Genomic DNA, 22,813 nt, shown 5'->3' on the forward strand with positions numbered 1-22,813 from the left:
GAAATGAAGACAGCCTAAAAGACCTCTGGGACAACATTAAACGCAACAACATTCGCAGTATAGGGGTCCCAGAAGGAGAAGAGAGAGAGAAAGGACCTGAGAAAATATTTGAAGAGATTATAGTCGAAAACTTCCCTAACATGGAAAAGGAAATAGCCACCCAAGTCCAGGAAGCGGAGAGAGTCCCATACAGGATAAACCCAAGGAGAAACACACCGAGACACAAAGTAATTAAATTGACGAAAATTAAAGACAAAGAAAAATTATTGAAAGCAGCAAGGGAAAAACGACAAATAACATACAAGGGAACTCCCATGAGGTTAACAGCTGATTTCTCAGCAGAAACTCTACAAGCCAGAAGGGAGTGGCATGATATACTTAAAGTGATGAAAGGGAAGAACCTACAACCAAGATTACTCTACCCGGCAAGGATCTCATTCAGATTCGATGGAGAAATCAAAAGCTTTACAGACAAGCAAAAGCTAAGAGAATTCAGCACCACCAAACCAGCTTTACAACAAATGCTAAAGGAACTTCTCTAAGTGGGAAACACAAGAGAAGAAAAGGACCTACAAAAACAAACCCAAAACAATTAAGAAAATGGTCATAGGAACATACATATCGATAATTACCTTAAATGTGAATGGATTAAATGCTCCAACCAAAAGACACAGGCTTGCTGAATGGATACAAAAGCAAGACCCATATATATGCTGTCTACAAGAGACCCACTTCAGACCCAGGGACACATATGTGACTGAAAGGACTGAAAGTGAGGGGATGGAAAAAGATATTCCATGCAAATGGAAATCAAAAGAAAGCTGGAGTAGCAATAATCATATCAGATAAAATAGACTTTAAAATAAAGAATGTTACAAGAGACAAGGAAGGACACTACATAATGATCAAGGGATCAATCCAAGAAGAAGATATAACAATTATAAATATATATGAACCCAACATAGGAGCACCTCAATACATAAGGCAACTGCTGACAGTTATAAAAGAGGAAATTGACAGTAACACAATAATAGTGGGGGACTTTAACACCTCACTTACACCAATGGATCATCCAAAATGAAAATAAATAAGGAAACAGAAGCTTTAAATGACACAATAGACCAGATAGATTTAATTGATATTTGATATTTAATTGATATTTATAGAACATTCCATCCAAAAACAGCAGATTACACTTTCTTCTCAAGTGTGCACGGAACATTCTCCAGGATAGATCACATCCTGGGTCACAAATCAAGCCTCAGTAAATTTAAGAAAATTGAAATCATATCAAGCATCTTTTCTGACCACAACGCTATGAGATTAGAAATGAATTACAGGGAAAAAAACCCATAAAAAACACAAACACATGGAGGCTAAACAATACGTTACTAAATAACCAAGAGATCACTGGAGAAATCAAAGAGGAAATAAAAAAATACCCGGAGACAAATGACAATGAAAACACGACGATCCAAAACCTATGGGATGCAGCAAAAGCAGTTCTAAGAGGGAAGTTTATAGCTATACAAGCCTACCTCAAGAAACAAGAAAAATCTCAAATAAACAATCTAACCTTACACCTAAAGGAACTAGAGAAAGAAGAACAAACAAAACCCAAAGTTAGCAGAAGGAAAGAAATCAAAAAGATCAGAGCAGAAATAAATGAAATAGAAACAAAGAAAACAATAGCAAAGATCAATAAAACTAAAAGCTGGTTCTTTGAGAAGATAAACAAAACTGATAAACCATTAGCCAGACTCATCAAGAAAAAGAGGGAGAGGACTCACTCAGATCAATAAAATAAGAAATGAAAAAGGAGAAGTTACAATAGACACCACAGAAATACAAAGCATCCTAAGAGACTACTATAAGCAGCTCTATGCCAATAAAATGGACAAACTGGAAGAAATGGACAAATTCTTAGAAAGGTATAACCTTCCAAGACTGAACCAGGAAGAAACAGAAAATATGAACAGACCAATCACAAGTAATGAAATTGAAACTGTGATTAAAAATCTTCCAACAAACAGAAGTCCAGGGCCAGGTGGCTTCACAGGTGAATTCTATCAAACATTTAGAGAAGAGCTAACACCCATCCTTCTCAAACTCTTCCAAAAAATTGCAGAGGAAGGAACACTCCCAAACTCATTCTATGAGGCCACCATCACCCTGGTACCAAAGTCAGACAAAGATACTACAAAAAAAGAAAATTACAGACCAATATCACTGATGAATATGGATGCAAAAATCCTCAACAAAATACTAGCAAAGAGAATCCAACAACACATTAAAAGGATCATACACCATGATCAAGTGGGATTTATCCCAGGGACGCAAGGATTCTTCAATATACGCAAATCAATCAATGTGATACACCATATTAACAAATTGAAGAATAAAAACCATATGATCATCTCAATAGATGCAGAGAAAGCTTTTGACAAAATTCAACACCCATTTATGATAAAAACTCTCCAGAAAGTGGGCACAGAGGGAACCTACCTCATCATAATAAAGGCCATATACGACAAACCCACAGCAAACATCATTCTCAATGGTGAAAAGCTGAAAGCATTTCCTCTAAGATCAGGAACAAGACAAGGGTGTCCACTCTCACCACTATTATTCAACACAGTTTTGGAAGTCCTAGCCACGGCCATCAGAGAAGAAAAAGAAATAAAAGGAATACAAATTGGAATAGAAGTAAAACTGTCACTGTTTGCAGATGACATGATTCTATACATAGAGAATACTAAAGATGCCACCAGAAAACTACTAGAGCTAATCAATGAATTTGGTAAAGTTGCAGGATACAAAATTAATGCACAGAAATCTCTTGCATTCCTATACACTAATGATGAAAAATCTGAAAGAGAAATTAAGGAAACACTCCCATTTACCATTGCAACAAAAAGAATAAAATACCTAGGAATAAACCTACCTAGGGAGACAAAAGACCTATATGCAGAAAACTATAAGACACTGGTGAAAGAAATTAAAGATTATACCAACAGATGGAGAGATATACCATGTTCTTGGATTGGAAGAATCAATATTGTGAAAATGACTATACTACCCAAAGCAATCTACAGATTCAATGCAATCCCTATCAAATTACCAATGGCATTTTTTCTGGAACTAGAACAGAAAATCTTAAAATTTGTATGTAGACACAAAAGACCCCGAATAGCCAAAGCAGTCTTGAGGGAAAAAAACGGAGCTGGAGGAATCAGACTCCCTGACTTCAGACTATACTACAAAGCTACAGTAATCAAGACAATATGGTACTGGCATAAAAAGAGAAATATAGATCAATGGAACGAGATAGAAAGCCCAGAGATAAACTCACGCACCTATTGTCAACTAATCTATGACAAAGGAGGCAAGGATATACAATGGAGAAAAGACAGTCTCTTCAATAAGTGGTGCTGGGAAAACTGGACAGCTACATGTCAAAGAACGAAATTAGAACACTCCCTAACACCATACACAAAAATAAACTCAAAATGGATTAGAGACCTAAATGTAAGACCGGACACTATAAAACTCTTAGAGGAAAACATAGGAAGAACACTCTTTGACATAAATCACAGCAAGATCTTTTTTGATCCACCTCCTAGAGTAATGGAAATAAAAAGAAAAATAAACAAATGGGACCTAATGAAACTTCAAAGCTTTTGCACAGCAAAGGAAACCATAAACAAGAGGAAAAGACAACCCTCAGAATGGGAGAAAATATTTGCAAACGAATCAATGGACAAAGGATTAATCTCCAAAATATATAAACAGCTCATGCAGCTCAATATTAAAAAAACAAACAACCCAGTCCAAAAATGGGCAGAAGACCTAAATAGACATTTTTCCAAAGAAGACATACAGATGGCCAAGAAGCACATGAAAAGCTGCTCAACATCACTAATTACTAGAGAAATGCAAATCAAAACTACAATGAGGTATCACCTCACACCAGTTAGAATGGGCATCATCAGAAAATCTACAAACAACAAATGCTGGAGAGGGTGTGGAGAAAAGAGAACCGTCTTGCACTGTTGGTGGGAATGTAAATTGATACAGCCACTATGGAGAACAGTATGGAGGTTCCCTAAAAAACTAAAAATAGAATTACCATATGATCCAGCAATCCCACTACTGGGCATATACCCTGAGAAAACCATAATTCAAAAAGAGTCATGTACCACAATGTTCCTTGCAGCACTATTTACAATAGCCAGGTCACGGAAGCAACCTAAATGCCCATCGACAGACGAATGGATAAAGGAGATGTGGTACATATATACAATGGAATATTACTCAGCCATAAAAAGGAACAAAATTGGGTCATTTGTTGAGACGTGGATGGATCTAGAGACTGTCATACAGAGTGAAGTAAGTCAGAAAGAGAAAAACAAATATCGTATATTAACGCATATATGTGGAACCTAGAAAAATGGTACAGATGAACCGGTTTGCAGGGCAGAAATTGAGACACAGATGTAGAGAACAAATGTATGGACACCAAGGGGGAAAAGTGGCGGGGTGGTGGTGGTGGTGATGTGATGAATTGGGCGATTGGGATTGATATGTATACACTGATGTGTATAAAATTGATGACTAATAAGAACCTACTGTATATAAAAAAAAAATCAGCATGCAATTATTTAAATACTGGATTTCAACAAATGTACCCATCAAGTGGGACCACCAAATAATAGAACTAACATTTTCTAAGTGTGGTTTATTTTATTGCTTTTTAAATTATACACCGTACTCACCAATTCAAGAATAAGATGTTTTATCCTTTAGGCACCTAATCAGTTTTAAGATTTGACGATTTGGGACACTGGGTAAATTTTCAAGCAAGATCTCACTTCAGGTAGTCTTGTTAGTGCTCATCACGCTGTGAGCCATAGCCCAGAACTTTCCCCATTTTACAAAGAAGAAAATGGAGGCTCAGAGGGCATGAGCAATTTTCTCAAATTCACACAAAATGAGCTTGTTATTGAGGTGATTTGATCCTAGTTTTCTTAACTCCAAACCCTTTGCTCTTTCTAGTGTTGATATGGTCTCTAAAAAATTCTCTGAGAAGCAAAGAAAAAAAAAACAAGAGAAGAAGATAATGAGAAAAGGTAAAAGATGAAAGACAGAGGTCGAATATAAGAATTACTAGAAAAAATTCAGAACAGGAAAAGAAGCAGCACCAATGAACATAAAAAAACTTTTCTGAGCTAAAGAAAGACCCACGTCCTCGAGTTGAAAGGGCTTGCTTTCAGCCCGCTGTCCCCAGCTCAGTGGCCAGAGCCCACCATGGGCAGGAGGTACTTGTTAGATCTAGGGTTGCTTTTCTACACCATGAAATTGATGAAAGGAGGTCAGCCTCAAAGAAATCCTAGAAGCACAGCTGCTTCAGCAGTTGACCAACTGACTCATGGAAACAGGAGCCCCCCCAGGGGCTGTGCCCACGTAACAGTATGATATTCGTCCACTAAATCTTGTTTCTTTTAGTTGAAGATGTGCCAGCTCATCACTTTCAGTATCAGTAACAGCGATAATAATATAGTCGTGTATTCCGAGAGGGCAGAGATTGAGGGGAATGAACACGTCTACTTAGTGGCTTATGTAGGAAAAGTTGCTGTTAAACTCAGAGTGTGAAGGTCTCCCCTGTGAACAGGATAATCCTCAGTAGCCAAACTCAAAAACCCTAGTAGAAAAAGGCTGGCAATGACACTGATTAAACTCTGGAGTGGTGCTGAAGCTCCAGGTGCAGGTCTGATACTCACTGTTTTCCTCCAAAGGATTGCACGGTATTGAGGGACACGCTGATTGTTTTGGTCAGAGAGGGTCACCGACAGGAAGAAGGGGCTCTTCTCCGCATCATTTCCGATGTAGTTCTGATGGACTGGAAAAGAGGCAGGTTCAGAACAGTGAAGATGCAGCCGGCTCCTCCAGGCACTGGGAGCAGTGGGCACAGCAGGTGGCAGCCAGCCCTTCCCACAGGATCAGGGAACAGTAATCTCCAGCCCAGCTCGGGACAGAACCTGGTGACTCTATCCTAATCATGCTCTCCTGTTCCCCTTGCCAGGGATGGGCTCAGGAATGAACACGTGACCCAATTCTGGCCAATGAGACAGGAGGAAAAGTGTGTCAAGGGGTTTCTGGAAGGGCTTCCTCACTCCTGAAGATGGCCTTCTTTTCCCCTGGATGCAGTGGTGTCTAGAAATGATGCCTGGAATTGCTGCAACCATCTTGTGACCCTGAGGAAGGCCAGCATGGATGACATCACCGAGCCTCTGACTCCACCAACCCCAGAGCCTGCCCTACCTCTGGGCCTCTTGTTGTCTCCCTTATTGTTTAAGACCGTTGAGGCAGCTGAAGGCATCCAAACTGACGGCACCACTTTTCTCTGAAGTCATCACTACTCCAGGCACTATGCTTTCAAGCATTTGGGAAGATAGCAACTTTCCCCCAATTTCTTTCTTTATAAAGAGATATGTCTTGCCAAATAAGTGAACTTCTTGGAATAATACAGTATCCGATTTTTAAAAAGACATCATTTGGGTCTGCTCACTCTCATTTTATAGTTCAAGTATCACATCTTCTACAAATAAATAAATGCATTAGCCTGATAAGCAATTTATCTAACCCCTTTCTAATCCTGCCATAGTGATTATTCTTCCATTCCCATTGCCTTCTGTCGCTAACCACGCTCCTGTTTCCCACCTTTCCATATATGTTCACATGAGCCCTTCGCTTCAAGTGTACATCACTATTCATGACAGAGCTCTTGGTATGTGCCAGGCACCAGACTTAGTGTGCCTCACTGACACTTCTGTTCAAACCTCCTAGGTATGTACTAGTAATACCCCCACCTTACAGATAAGGAATTAAGACTCAGAGAAGTGGGAGTAACTAGTGTTAAGGTCCTATGTTGATAACGGCAGAACCAGGATTCAAACAGTCTACAGTCTCCACGAGGGCAGGGATCACAGCTGCCTTTGCAAAAGCACATTGCCTGGCACTTCGTAAGCGATAAACAAATCCTGGTCACCAGAGCCTACAGCGTAATGCCTCTCTGCTCTGCATTGGCCCTGGAGCTCAGGGAATCGTTTCTCCCCCTCACTGCCTTGAACTAACTGTTCAAGGCCCACTATAGACTGGGTACGTGCCTTGTTAAGTCTAAAATTGTTTTGTGCCCTGCAAATTCTTCTCATCTCGCAAATCACTCATTCATACTATCTAATCCTCTTTAACTCCCCAGGGACAAAAACAACTGGCAAAAACTAACTAAATAAAAAATTTAAAGATAAAAATATAAGATAAAAAATAAAATATGAATAACAAATTTAAAACCGAGGAAAACCTGCTAGGGCTGAATCTTCAAAGCTTACAAATCTACAAAGCTTACAACTGACCTTGAAATGAAATGCCCTGACCTCAGTGTTCCTAAACTGATAACTTTCACACATATAGGGTACCAGAAATTATACCGACACTAATTTTCATTCTGAATATCCTTTCTTCCCAACCACTGTAATGACATAATTACCTTGTCCTAAAAAATACTTGAAATACCATCTGGTGTGGTATTCTGGGTTCTCTAAGTGCACGTCTGTCCTTCGCCAAGTGCCTGGCAGAGCAGTTGCATTCTGTAATGGAACAAAGTTATGCCATTAAGAGGCTTATTTAGAAAGTAAACAAGGTAGTAATGAACCAGATGCCAAAGAACCAGAAAAGTCACTGTTAAAAGTGTACAAACAGGGCTGTAACCACATGTTCTCATTAGAAAAGACACTGGTCTAAGTCCACATCATAGAAACGTTCTGAAGGTCCTTGGGGGGTAGGAAAAACCACCAGGTGAACCAGTGAGTTAAGCGATTTCTAACTTGAGTGTACTCGAGTTTAAAGTTTTTCTCCTTTCTGGGCCGAAGCTTCCACAACATTTGGGAGTTGGTGCCCGCAGAGGCATGCCCTTCTGTTTGTTACCCTGTTAACAGGCACATTTCACCTGGAACACATCTCGGCAGCATCCTGAGTTCATATTCTTTGTAGAATTTTAAAAATTTACTGTAACTCAATTAATGTGGAAAATATGGATAAACATAACGAATAATCCGAATCCTCTATCCAAAGATATAATCATTATTAATGATTTGATATGGTTTCCTCAAATTTTTCCCCTACATGTACATATGTACTTTTCTTACCAAAATGGAATCATACTGAATATACAGTTTGAAACTCCATTGACATCTACATTGTGCCCTGTGTGTAAGACAGACTGCTGGAACATTCTTTTCTCATTCTGACATGGCTCTAGTGATTTACTGGATGACTGTGGTCAGTTTCTTTATCATGTTGAAGAAGTTCCCTTCAATTCCAAGTTTATAAAGCGGTTTTCTCAGAAATGAATATTGAATTTTACTGAAAGCTTTTTTTTTTTTGGCAACTATTTAGCGAATAGGTTAAATGGGGAAAATCATAGTCATGTAATAAATTATACCATTGGCTCTTCTTATACTGAATGATTCTTAGATTTCTGGAAGACACCCTTATAGGTGTTCTGTTGATATACTGTACTGCTGGATTTTAAAAAATGACTTATGCATCATATTTGTTGGTGAGATGAATCTATAGGTTTCTTTTCAGTATGTATTTCTGTCATGCTTTCAGGGTTATATTACTTTATAAAGTGAATTAGGATGCTTTCTGTCTTTCTCATTGCTCTGGAAATAATGACGTTCACGGAAAGAGCTCTAAATGCCAAGTATTAGGCCACACACTTTACATGAATTATCTCCATAGTATCTCCACCAACTCATGAGATAGAGTCGATTTTATCCCCTTACTTTCAGATGAGGAAATTGATGCTTAGATAATTTAAGTATGTTGCCTAAGGTTTCAGAAATAATAAGCAGTGGAGCTAAAACAAATCAGTTCTAATGTCAGAGTGTTTTTTTTCTTCTTTTAAATCTTAACCATTACATCATCTTCTGAGTCTTTTATTTAATGTTATGCCTTTTTAATCTATCAAGGGGTAAAAAGTAGGTTAAAATTCTTAGTATTATTGTGCCTTTATTGAATTTTCTTGACTTTAAAAAAATCAGTGATATATATATATATATATCCCCCCATACCCACACCCATATATATAAATTTTTATTTGGCAGTGATTTTAAAATTACATAAAAGTTGCAAGAATAAGAAGAGTGCAAAAAGCATCTGTATGCCCTTTACCAGATTCACCTACTGCTAACATTTTATCCCATTATTCACTTGTTCACTACTCTCTATCCCTCTACACACACACACACACACTTTTTCCCGAATTATTTAAGACTAAATTGCATAAATAATAGCCCTTTATTCCTAAATACTTCAATGTGTATTTCCCAAGAATAGGAGTATCTTCTTATATAACCACAATACAGCTTTATCAACTTTTGTAAATTTAGCTTTGATACAATAATTTAATCTACCACCTGTATTCCAATTTTGTCAATTGACTCAACAATGTTGCTTGAAACATTTTCCCCCTTCAGTACAGGATCATTTAGTTGTCATGTCTCTTTAGACTCCTTTAATCTGGAACATGCCACAGGTTTTCTTTGTCTTTTATGACACTGACATTTCTGAAGAATGCAGCATGCCCCCCACCTTTTTTTTTAAATAAAGCACTCCTCATTTGGGGTTTGTCTGATGTTTCTGCATGATTAGATTCAGGTTATGCGTGCTTGGTCGGAATATGACATAAGTGAGCATGTCCTTCTCAGCGGATCATATTTCAAGATGTCCATCTGTTCCTCATTGGTGATATTAATGTTGATCACCTGTGCAAAATGTTGCCTCTTAGTTTTGACCTTCTGGTGTGATTCAAGAAGAGCGTATAATTGGATTTTGTTCCTTGTAGAATTTCTGGCTGATTCATGGTCAACAGCTATTCATTTTATAACCATAAACCTCAGGCAGTACTCCTGGTCCACAGCTCTTTCCACTGTGCCACCATGTAGCACTCAGCTATGACATTACCTGAGGGTCCAGCAGCCAGCCTCAGGCATCATCTGACCAGACCTCAGTGGGGTCCAGCCTAGGCAGCTGGCCTTACACAGTCAGACCCACAGTGGATGGTGTCATGGTCCCAAGGCCCTGGATCCTGGAAAGCATCAGCAGAGCCTGGAGAGGAAACTCTTAAGTCACCAGGACACTTAAGCCTCTCGAGCCTCCAACACTTGCATGGCTCAGAGAGCTTTCTTTAGCATCCCAGGTGATTTCTGATGGACACTGAACTTTGAGAATCAATGCTCTATACCAAGGGTTCTAAAAGAATCCAGAGTGAGCATGAACTTGGATGGGGGAAAAAAAATCTTTATTTTCCCTAGCTTCCAACTAAAATTCAGTATTTCATTCAATTATGAATGTATACAGAAAAAGTAGAATGAACAGCTCTGATAACCATGTCACCAAAAAAAAAAAAAAATCAGATACTTTCAGAACCCATTATAGTGATTGCAGATATCTCAAAATACTGTTTATACCCTTCCCTGCTCAAAATTACAACAGTTATGAGATCTGCTGCTAGATTTGTTATTTAATGTATTAATTAAAAAGCATGTATATTACAGTATCATAAATTAGCTTTTAAAATCATTTTGATAACTATTTCAATACATCTGTTTTCCTTTGTAATTCTATGTATTTTGTTTAAAGCATTAAAAAAAACATTATTCTGAGAAGGGTGTTCAAAGGCATAGAAAATGACCCCCATACTCCTGACCTTCTGAAGCCCTTGAGTCTGCCGACTCCCCTCGGAATGTTGGACCAGCAGAATGAATAATAGAGGGAGGGGCAAGATGCAGCACAGCGTCTTGGAGTGAGAGAAGGGACTCTGGCCAGTGTCATGTCCCAAACCTCTATTGAGTACAAACTGTCAATTATGAGTCCTTTTTTTAATGATCAAAAAGATACCTATTTAACTTTCATCTTCACTGAATACTTAACGGGGAAAAAACCCAACACCAGAAAAGTTGTGAGTCTCACAGATCAAGATACTTCCTGTCCCTTGTTAAAAGCACATATGATGAGGTGTCAAGACAAGAATACACGCAGGAACCGACAAAAGAAATGGAGACTAAGAGAAAAAATAAAATCCCTCTGTTCAGGACCCCAGAAGAAAGACTCTGAAAATGAGTTCCAATTCCTGATGATATGTAGTAGCAGTAGACAGTAAAGGGCACAAGTCTTAAGTGTACACTGAAATGATTTAAAAATATGTATACACCCTTGTAACCACCTTATCAAGACAGAAAAGCTTTTCAGTACCCCCGAAGGCTCGTTCATGCATTTTCCCAGTCAACACTCAATCACACAGGTAACCACTATCCCGACTTCTATCACCATGGATTAGTTTTACCTACTCTTGAACTTCATAGAAATCAAATCACATCATGTGTATTCGTTTGAGTCAGGCTCTTTGTTCTTTGACGTTCTGTCTGTGACATTCATCCCCGTTATTGGTGAAGCAGTAGTTCACTCTGTCCCACTGCCATGTAGCGGACCATGTATGCACTCCAAAATTTATGTATTCACTCTTCAGTTGATGGACATATGAATTGTTTCCAGTTTTTGGTTACTAGGAATAAAGCCACAATGAACACTTCTGTGTCTGTTTTTTGGTGGACATAAGTACCCATTTCTGTTGGGTGTACATCCTGGGACCCAGAGGATGCAGACGTTCAGTTTTAGTAAATACTGCCAACAGTCTCCCAAAAGGAATGCACCAATTTTACACGATTAGCAATTCATGGAAGAGTTCCGGTTGCTCCACATCCTCTGACCAACTCTTAGCGTTGCAGTCCTTTTAATTTTAGCATTTCTGGAGTGGGTGTAGTAGTACCCAATTGTGTTTTTAATTTTGCAATAGATCCTAACTATTTTAAGTATGGCCTATTTTATAGAGGATTTCAAAGATACAGAAACTTCCTATAGCATTTTAAGGTGACAGTTACACAGGAACACAGTATTTACTTGACATCAACAAGAATGTTAGGAGGAAATATTCTGAAGATCACATTTTCCAGACAAAGTTTAACACTGCAAACACCCATACTAATTTTATCCCTTTTAGATAATCATTTGCTAAAAGGTATTATGCAGTAATGAACTCAAATTCTTCTATGCTGCAGATGTGCTTGAACATGCCCACAGGGTTGAATGAATCTTGAGACTGAGAAATCCTGAATCATTTCTGCATCAAATTCCAAAGCCCACAGAAGCTCCTTGTTGCTTTCCTTGTTTTGTTTTGTTTAACCACATTTATACTTGCGGGATGTGAAGGATGAAGACTGTATATGGCCAGGATATTGTGAAGAGAATTTAATCAAAATCCATGTATAACACCCCCATTTTATCTGAATGTTCTCTAATATTTGACTTTAAGCAGAGAGTCCACACAACACAAGCACTCAGGCTACAAATGAGATCCATAGTTTTATATAATGCCTGTGATTTTTCACAGTCTCTTCCAGAGTGAGTTTAATTAATGAATGAATGCTTTTAAACTGACTTTCCTTCACTTTCTAGGTTAAATTGCTGAAAGAACACTGACAATAAAGAAGATGGATTTAAAAAAATTTTTTAAATTTTGAATTGCAAATATAAATATAAGCTGGTTGAAAAAAGTTAAATCATACAAAAATTAAAATGCTTTTTTTCCCCCTAACCCCCATGTCCTAATCTACTTCCTTGCCATATAATAACCATGTTACCAGATTGGTTTGGATAGTCCCAGGTCTTTTTACGCATTTACAAAAATGTGTCTACACATACATATACACATTCACATACATATACATATATTTACATACATATGTATATATACACACATAATCTGTTTTCATAAATGGGATAGTATTATAGGTATTACACTGAAACTTATTTTTTCACTAAAAAAAGAAAGCTTAGAAATATTTCTGTTAGTACATACAGATCTACCTTGTTCCTTTTAACAACTACATAGTTTTTTAAAAAAATTAAACACTTCAGTTGAGTATAGATGTGTAAACTATGTAAACATAAAAGGGTAGAAAGTTAAGGTCCTCTAACTTCTTTCCTGACCTCCCATTTCCACTCCAGAAGCAATTACTATTAAATTCTTAGGTATCCTTTTGGAAATTTTCTTGAATATTGACAAGCAAGTTTATCTTTTTTGTTGTTTTTAAGGAAATGGGATGATATCATACGAATCATTCTGGAACTTGCTTTTATGTCTAGAACTGTATGGTAAATGTTTTTCTATGGTATTATTACATTTACCTGTACCTCATTCTTTCTAACGGCTACTAAGCATTCCAGTGTCTAAATCATAATTTTCAAAATCATTCCTCTACTGATGGAAACTGATGTTATTTCCAAGTGTTTCTATTTTTTATTTTTTTATTTTAAAATAATGCTACAATACACATCCCAGTAGTAGAACTGCTGGCCAAATGGTACACACATTTTTAATGATTGCTAATTGCCTTCCCCAAAGACTGTACTCATTTACATGTCCCCCAACAGAGTGTAAGAGAATCCTCCCCATGCTAAGGAAGAGATCTATAAAAAGCTGAAAGATTGTCCCCTCTGCTCCACCATATACTAATTGATACATACAAGTGAGCTGTAAGGGAGGTTTCCAGGGATCTACCCGAGGGTCACAGTCATTTTAATTAATAATCTGAATGAGCACACAGATGGCAGGATAAGCACATCTGAAGGTAATATAAAGATTCTCACTGGGTTAGCTGATAGGACAGGTGACAGAATCAAGATGTCAAAAAAAACTCTTGACAATTAGCAATTACAGGACACACTAATGAGATTAAATTCAGTGTGGACAATGCAAAATCCTACATCTAAATGTACAAATTTGTGTTTGTACAAATACAAATTGTACAAGTAAAGGGTGGAGAAGGCCAGGTGCTATAAAGTAGGAATTCTCTTTTTTACCCAGTAGGAGATTGAGGTTCCCTGACATTGAGTCATAAACTGGTAAGTGGTAGAGCTGAGGTCTGAACCCAGGTTTGCTTGTCTCCAAAATTGTCTCCACTATACCATGATGTTGCCTCACAGCTAAATAACAGCACATGTGAAAAAGACTGGAGCTGGGGGTGGCATATTGTAAGTTCGCAATGAGTCCTCGGGCTTCGTGAAAAGAGGAACGTGTGCACAGCAAGGAAGGGGATGAGCCGGCCTCACTCTGTGGCCGTGAGGCGCACCTGGAGCCAGGTGCTCATTTCCGAGCACTTCCACCTAAAAGGTCCAGTAACCACCTCATGTGTCCAAGGAGCAGCAGGGAGTGTGATGACAAGTGGAACTGAGTCCATGTCTTAGGAGAAAAACAGCAGATGTCTTGGAATGCTTGAAGGCCTATCACGCTGAAGAAGGCTCAGCCTTACACTCTGGGCTCCAGAAACCATAAATAGAAACTCTGAGTGGAAAATATAGACAGATGAATTCTGTTCAGTAAAAAGAACTTTCTAGCAATGAGAGATGCCGAAAAACGGAAGTAACTTTAGGGTTGTGGTATAATGGGAAATTTATATTTCGGCTTTGTCTCTGGCTCCTGGCACAGAACTCCTAGAACCCTTGGCATTTCCTGAGACATAAGGGTGACAGGAGCATCTTTTGCTCCAATGAGGCAACTCTTGGTGGGCCCCTAGCTAGCTTCAGGATGGGGCCGGTAGCTAGAAAGACCAAACTTGATTAGAAGCTTGGCACTTTCAGCCCCACCTTGCAACCTTTCGGGAGGGGAGAGGGGCTGGAGATTGAAGGAATTAATCAACCATACCCATGTGAGCTTCTGGGTTGGTGACTATATCAAGGTGCTGGGAGGGTGAGGGTGGTGCACCCAAAGAGGGCAGGGGAGCTCTGTGCCCCCATCCCCCATCCCTTGCCCTCTGCATCTCTTCCATTTGGCTGTTCCCAAATTGTATCCTTTGTAATAAATGGGTATGGTAAGTAAAGTGCTTTCCTGAGTTCTGTGAGTCATTTCAGTGAATTACTGAACCCGAGGAGGGGGGCTATGGGAACCCCTGACTTTGTAGCCAAGTTAGACGGATGTGTGGGTACCCTGGGGACCTGATACTTGCCACCGGTATCTGAAGTGAGGGCAGTGTGTGGAACTGAGCCTGAAACCAGTGGAGCCTGGCGCTAGCTCCAGGTAGTTACGGTCAGAATTGAACTGAATTGTGGGAGACCTAGTTGGTGATGGAACTGCTTGGTGTCCAGAGGAAGAAACCTATCAAGGGGGGGATCAAGTTTCCCATCACTGGAGATATATTCAGGCAGGGACAGATGAGCTAACTGTTGGCAAAGTTGTTGCAGGGGTTCATGCCTTGGGTGGAGGATGGGCCTAGATGAACTCTACGGCAGGAAGGTGTGGTCCACAGATGGGTGCTGATCCGCCAACAGTCTGTGATGAAGTAGACAGCAGTGGAGAGCAAGTCTTAGGGGATTAGCTTCCTTAAACAGAACCCAGACCAATCCGGGTGTTACTGAATTTGGTGGTGAGTTGTATGAGGGGGTGCTGCAAACCGGTCATACGTAGTAGGACCACAGAGAGTCCTGCAACAGAGTGGAAATAAAAAAGCAGGCCCTTTACCACACACAGTCTGAGAAGCACTGCTCCGAGCCTGGGCCTCACCGTGACGTCCTTATGACACGCCCCCTATGTGTTTTCTCCACAGGAGTTAGCAAAATTTGCAATCATCCTATGTATCTGTGTTATTTACTGACCGCTCTCCTGCCTGTCTGTGAGCCCACGGGGGTAGGGACCTTAGCAGTCAGCAGTCTTATTCATTCCCCCATCACCAGCACTCAGCCTGTCTGGCATCGAGAAGTGATCCTGCGTGTGGGTTGAATGAATGACTTGATGTATTATATGAATAGCGCTCCTGATATAACTTATGTTTTTGGTAATGGTGAGCTAGGTTATTCGACCAAACCTCCCACTGAAGAAACTAAAAGCATTAGACAAATATTAAAGTCATCTCCTTAAAAGCACTGGAGAGCTTACAAGATAGTAAGGAATTACCAGTCAAAAAAAAGGCAAGTGGGAACCCGGAGAGGTAAGCGGAGCATGGAACTTCTCTTTAGCTTGAAGATATCTATCGATCCTGGTAAAATTACTCTTGGGTTTTGGTGACCTCAAGAGGCAAGAGGGCAAAGAATCAAACCCCCAGGATCCACTGAAGTAGGTAAGTCTATAGGAGACCCACCCCACATTAAGCTGGGACCCCAAAGGGTTACACGTTCAAGAAAAGAGTGAATCGGAAGAGATCACCTCTACCCCAAAGACTCCAAGGAAGCCTGCCACAGTGCTGAGTGGAGGAGTGTCTCTGAGGTGCTATGACCACAAGCCAGCCTTCATGTAAATTTGCAGCTCCATCCTGTATCTTGGCTTAAAGGGTTTAAAAAGTTTCAAGCTGGGACTTTAGTTTAAAGGTGTCTGGCAAAAGCAAATGCAAACCCTCCCTCTGATTCTGACACCAATTCCAATATGTGGTTTCCCCCCACACCACCAAGCAATTCTCCGACACCAGCTGGGTGTCCTGTAATTCAACTCAATTCTGACACTGTCTACCTGGAGACAGTGTCGGATCCCACAGGTTAAGGGCTCAGTCCTACAAGACCGCTTCTGACGTCTGCAACTTCCGATGCAAACTGCAAATCCTGGTGGTCACTTGTGCTTCTGATCAACTGGCTATAGACTGAAGGTTCCCATGACCCTCTCCTTGGGTTTGAGTAATTTGCTAGAGCACAGACCTCAGAGAAACACTTGACTACTTAGATTACTAGTTTATTATAAAAGGATATAACTCAGGAACAGCCAGATGGAAGAGATGCATGGGGCAAGGTATGTGGACGTGGGAGGGGGTGTGGAGTGCCCATGCTCTCCGAGCCGGCCACTCTTCTGGAATCTCCAGGTGTTCACCCATCTGGAAGCTCTCTAAACGCTGCCCTCTCAAGTTCTTATGGAGGCTGCATCCCATAGGCAGGACTGATTAAATCATTGGCCGTTGGGAATTGAACTCAACTCTCCAGCCCCTCTCCCCTCCCAGGAGGCTGGGGTTGGACTGAAGTGCTAACCCTCTAATCACGTGATTGGTTCCTCTGGTGACCAGCTCCCATCCTTAGGAAACTTAGGGGCTTTCCAGAAGTCACTTATTAACATAACAAAAGACACCATGATCACTCTCATTACTTAGAAAATTCCAAGGGTTTTAGGAGCTCTGTGCCAGGAAGAGGTACGAAGACCAAATATATATTTCTTATAATAAATCACAGGATCACACTCTGTACCAAAAGGCAATGCATCCTAAGCCTTATATTATTCCTAAAAAATCATCTTCAAGAACAACAAACAGCACACAATCAGGCAGCCAAGCACACAGAGGAGCGCAGTACACCATGGGAATATGCCAGGAGAAAAATCTAACAGACAGAGGGCCACAAAAACCCTCACATATTGGAATTATCAGTCACAGATAATAAAACCATTATATTGACTATATTTAAAGAAATAAAAGACAAATTTGACATTATCCAAAGGGAAGAGTAAACTCTAAAAAGTGACCAAGCAACCCTGGATTAGGCAATGGTTTCTTAGATACGATAGGAGAAGCACAAGCAACAGAAGACAAAATAGATGAGCTAGATACTAGCAAATTAAGAAACTTTTATGCTTCAAGGGACACAATCAAGAAAGTGAGAACACAACCTAAGGAATGGGAGAAAATTTTGGCAAATCATATATCTGATAAGGGTCTAGTGTCCATACTGTATCGATGCAACGATAAAAGGAAAAATAACTCAGTAATGAAATTGCTTTGCAATTTGTTCATGGGTTTGAAAAACTTCAAGCAGCGTGTTGAGCCTTCTAATGCACTAACTGCTTTAACAAACTCAGAGCAAGCCAGGTTTTTTTCCCTCTGAGTCTCACGTTCCTCCACAGTCTTTCACCAGGCTGGGCGCTAGCACTGGCCAGTGCTTTTAACTGAAGACCATGGATATAAAATCCAGCCAAGGTGCTCCAATGGAGCACTCATGCTCGGTGGCTTTGGTGGAACAAAATTTAAAACAGTATTTGAGCCCACAGAAGCAATCTGAGACAGGACTGTGTTTTGAATGCACCAGACCACAAGGGTTTGTTAAATCAGTAACTCCACCAAATGGTTCCAAAGGTGTTAAGTGAACCGCCCATGGCCACACTGTTGGTGAGTTGTGGGGCCATGATTTGAACCCCAGCAGCCTGACTCTGGAGCCACTGTGGCCCATGATCCGCCATAGGTGATTTCCAGTCCCTGACCTTGTCCTCTGGCATGTGGCATGGCCAGGTGACAGGGCCAGGCAGGAGTGTTTGATAACCAAAGTGCGTGGTGATCCTAGGACTGCATGAAGGCTCCATTTACGTTTTTCTGGGGAGTTGTGGATTTCCTCTAGACGCTGGTCTTGGCAGAGGCCAGAGTTGTGCTTATGTGGGGCGGGGAAAGCCAGTGCAGTTTGTTCATTTCGGGCTGGGCTGAAGTTCTGTAAAATTTTGGTAGCAGAAAGATGTGCTGAGGTACAGCAACCTCTGGTATCTCTGGTACTTAGGTGCTCAAAGTAGATACTCGGCCTGGCGGCTGCTAGCCTTCTGAGCACTGGAGAATGAGGACTCGACGCTTCTGCTCCTGGCTTAGCTCCTGGGACACCCTTGGCTGCTTGAGTCTGTGAGGATAAGACTGTCTTGTCTCAGGAGCAGGACATTTGGGGAGGGCTGTTTCAAAGCTTCAGAAGCAAATTTCCCTGGGAGTTCTTTCTTCTATGCAGGTCAGTTGACATCATTCTGGATAAGAAGTATGTGGGCACCTATTCAGGGGTCCAGCCCAAGGTGGGACTGCCCTCTTTGCCTCACAGCAATGGTGAGGGTACCACGTCTGGGTAAAGGGCTTTGCTAAGTTAAGGCAAAGGTGAAGATGAGCAACAACTTCCTGAATGCTGTGGCTTTCAAGTTAAATCCATAGCCCATCACCAAGAACGTGATTAAGGAAGTGGTCAGGAGGGCAAGGCTGGCCATACAGCACCACTTATGGGAACAACAACAACCATTATTACTATTACAGCTCTCACTCACTGAACTCTCACTATACACTGGGCAGAGCGCTAATAGCTTTACAAGCTTAGCTCACTGAATCCTCTCGATAATCCCAAGACCGTTTCCTCCTTACAGATGAAGAATCCGGGCTTCAGAAAGGCTGATTAGTTGCCTAGGGTCACACAACTAGGAGGTGGGGGAGCTGGAACTTGAACCCAGGCTTGCCTGATGCCAAAGCTGGGGGTGCTGAAGCACTGCAATGGGCTGCCTCTCAGAGAAGCAGCAAAGAAGAAAAAACTGGGGGGCTTAGATAGCACTCAGCAGTTCTGGGGGTAGACTCCAAGGGATGGAGCGGGCAGTGGAAGTTTTAACAAAGAAAGGCCAGCAAGGCGAGTCCCTGTGGCCTATGGCGAGGATGACCAGCAGAGCCCAGAAAGAGGGCTTGGGCCCAAGCAGTGGCAGACAGGAATGGCCTCCTTTCTTGGTGTCTTCTCTGAATAAAGACGACATTTTATAATCACAGTAATTTTTTGCATCTCTCTCCTGGACCCTGACATTGCTCACATGGCAGTTCCAAGCCTACAAGCCTGGCAGAGGGTAAGAGCTAGGGTTCCAGGGGCCATTCACAAAGGGAGCTGTGGCTGTGAATTTGTCTTTGGTCCCATTGCTGGCAGACCGCCTTCATGTGTCTACCTGGCTTTATTACAGATCTTTCAAAGGGTACGCGTCACTCTATTAATAGCACCTTCCATACAAAGAATGATGGCACTTTCCCTTCCTGTTTGCTTCAAGCAAAACTCTGAAGAGCCCTACTGACCCCTTCCTGGGCTCCATTTAGGCAGGTCTTCTGTGGAAAAGAGGATCACAAGCTGCTCACGGCTGTATCACAGGCACCATGATTATGTGCTTGGTGATGATACAGACTTCCTTACCTCATCTGAAGAGCCGTTTTCCACTCTGAACCTTCCGGCCCTTTGGATGGCTCCATCGGCATCACTAGAAATAAGCTGGGGGACAAAAGAGCACTCAGTTAGGAAGCTGGGTCACCATTTGCAATGCCCCTTCCATCTGTCTGTATCTGCCTATGAGTAAGTCAAATCCAGCGAGAGCTGGAGGGCCCAGCCTAGAGCTAACAGTCTCTTGGAAGCTCTACCAGCCACGCCCTCGTACAGGTGGGCCCCAGCCTTTAGGAAGCTGAAGAGTGAGGAACACCTAACCCATAAGAGTGGAAAACAAGAGCATCAAATCTAAATCTGAACATATTCCAATACTGAAGCTTCGAGGTGATGCGCCCTACAACCTTAACACACGTCACACGCGGACAAGCGTAGCTCACAGACGGCAAAACCGAAAGCCAAGTCTCAAGTTCAGCTGCCTTCACAGGAAAGCCTAAAAAACAATTAATGGCTGGCAGAAACTCAAGCCTCTACTAACATCACAGAAAGCTCTTGTGCTTCATTCAGTTTCAAACAGTTTCCAAAAGGCCAATTAGTCCCTTCCAAGGCTGGCAGACTGTATTTTAGCTCCAGCAATGCGATGCTTGCAAATAGGCAGTCTCCATTCAAGGAGCTCGGTGCTAAAAAGAGATGAGTTAAAAAGAAATCAGTGCTTGGTGCATCAGTCCTAAAATCACTGACTCAAGATTTAACTTACTTTCTCCTAAATCTTCTAGATTTCTCAGTAGCAACTTAGGAACAACTTAGGAAAATGACATGTCTTTTTTTTTTTTTTAATTTTTTATTTATTATTTATTTATTATTTTTATTTTTGGCCGTGTTGGGTCTTCGTTTCTGTGTGAGGGCTTTCTCCAGTTGCGGCGAGTGGGGGCCACTCTTCATCGCAGTGCGCGGGCCTCTCACCATCGCGGCCTCTCTTGTTGCGGAGCACAGGCTCCAGACGCGCAGGCTCAGTAGTTGTGGCTCACGGGCCCAGTTGCTCCGCGGCATGTGGGATCTTCCCAGACCAGGGCTCGAACCCGTGTCCCCTGCATTGGCAGGCGGACTCTCAACCACTGCGCCACCAGGGAAGCCCTGACATGTCTTTTTTTAACCTTTTAAATCTGCCCACAAATTTGCAGCAAAGATCTGCCAACGATTTCCATATCCCAGAAATCCCATTAGAACACACTTGCCCAGAGGGGCACTTCTCAAGTCTTACCCAGTAAAATGATACACAATTTCTTAAGAATGATTATCTCATATTTTTACTCGTCTTTCAGAGATATGAAAGTGTGAAAATAAATGGAAAAATTTCAGGGAAAAACTCTACAACTTTTCCCAAGGAAAGTTGTTTGAAAAAGATTGATAAACTTTTCCCGTGATAAATACAAAAATAATAGTATCTAATATTTATTGAGAGCTTCTACGTGCCATGTACTCCTCTGGCCTTAACATGTATTATCTCATTTAATTCTCATAAAAACAACACAAAGTAGGTATTATCATTATTCTCATCTATGAATGAGGAAACTGAGGCAGAGAAAGGTTAAAATAACTAGGCAAGGTTACATCTAAGTCAGTGGTAGGCCTGGGATGTGAACACAGGCAGTCAGATTCCAGAAGCCTGTTATCCTCATCTGACCAGTACCCTACTTAACCCTCCTCCATGGAATGTCCATGATAAGGTCCTAACTCATATGTATACCTAACCTATATCCTGCAAAATAATTTCTAAAAAAAATTACGAAGAAGAGTTTTATGTATATGTTTAGCTTTTATATCATCAGATCATTACACTGTTGATAGACTGAAGATGGGCAATAGAGGCTACGTAGAAAAGAATTTAATTTGCCCAAAGAGAGGTCTGACCTTTGCTCTCAGCTCCTGCGAGGTGACCTCTAAGCCCTGGGAATGTCCTGCATGAGTGTCTGTTTGCTTGGGGACTTTGAGCCACATGGCAGAGTATGGTGGGCGCTTTGGGTCACACGGTATCAGATCTACCTCTGGACACCAAGACTGAGAAGGGTTTCCCTGGTTGGTAATACTCCATGTGTACTGTCACACATTGTTGCCAGGAGCCGCAATCAATTACTAATGTCTGCCATGGGGGTATAAAGAGAGAGGGTGACACACACATCCCTGTATTAGAGGTTGGTAGATATAGTCCTCACTATAGCCAGTCTCATCCAGGACTCAAAGGCTTGGGAGAAGACCTGACCGTCATTCACTGATTCAGTCATTCATTCACATAACAAGTATAAATAGTGGTGGACTATATTCCAGACACTGCTAGGCACAGGCTATGATGCCCTTTTCCTTTGCTGAGATTAGAACAAGAAGCTTATCGCTTATCTTGATTGAAAGGTTCAAGAAGAAGAAAGGAAGGACATGTTTAATGATTTGATGGTTAGAAAGAATTTAGCTCCCTCTGAACTATAATCACAAAATCCGTGAAGACCCTGAACTCCTGCCTTAGTCTAACATGTTTAACTCTATCACCGTCACCATCGCCACCACCACCATCTCCATCAGGTCACTGTCATCTCTCCCCTGGGTGACTGCAACCATCTCCTAACTGGCCTGTGCATCCACCCACCATCGCTTCTCTCCAAACCACTCCTCACATGAAAGCGCAGCGGATTTTGGCAACTGCGAATCTGATTGTCCCACGATCCCATCTCTATCCTGGCATCCCCCCCCTTCCCACCAGAGGATGTGCACGCACGGGACCCCCTCACCTGGAAGGGCTTCCTCTCCCCGCTTC

General features: G+C 41.3%; 1 protein-coding gene across 1 annotated transcript in view; it reads right to left on the minus strand.

Moving 5' to 3' along the window:
• Positions 1-22,813, minus strand: part of GARNL3 (GTPase activating Rap/RanGAP domain like 3) — a 129,614-nt gene that overhangs the window by 63,496 nt on the left and 43,305 nt on the right. Inside the window, exons 3-5 of the mRNA XM_068552556.1 lie at positions 20,044-20,118; positions 7,547-7,646; positions 5,781-5,899 (exon numbers count right to left, since the gene is read on the minus strand). Coding sequence (XP_068408657.1) covers positions 5,781-5,899; positions 7,547-7,646; positions 20,044-20,118 — 294 coding nt within the window. The remainder of the gene's footprint in view (positions 1-5,780; positions 5,900-7,546; positions 7,647-20,043; positions 20,119-22,813) is intronic.

Source organism: Eschrichtius robustus, chromosome 10, assembly GCF_028021215.1.
Source record: "Eschrichtius robustus isolate mEscRob2 chromosome 10, mEscRob2.pri, whole genome shotgun sequence".
NCBI lineage: Eukaryota > Metazoa > Chordata > Mammalia > Artiodactyla > Eschrichtiidae > Eschrichtius > Eschrichtius robustus.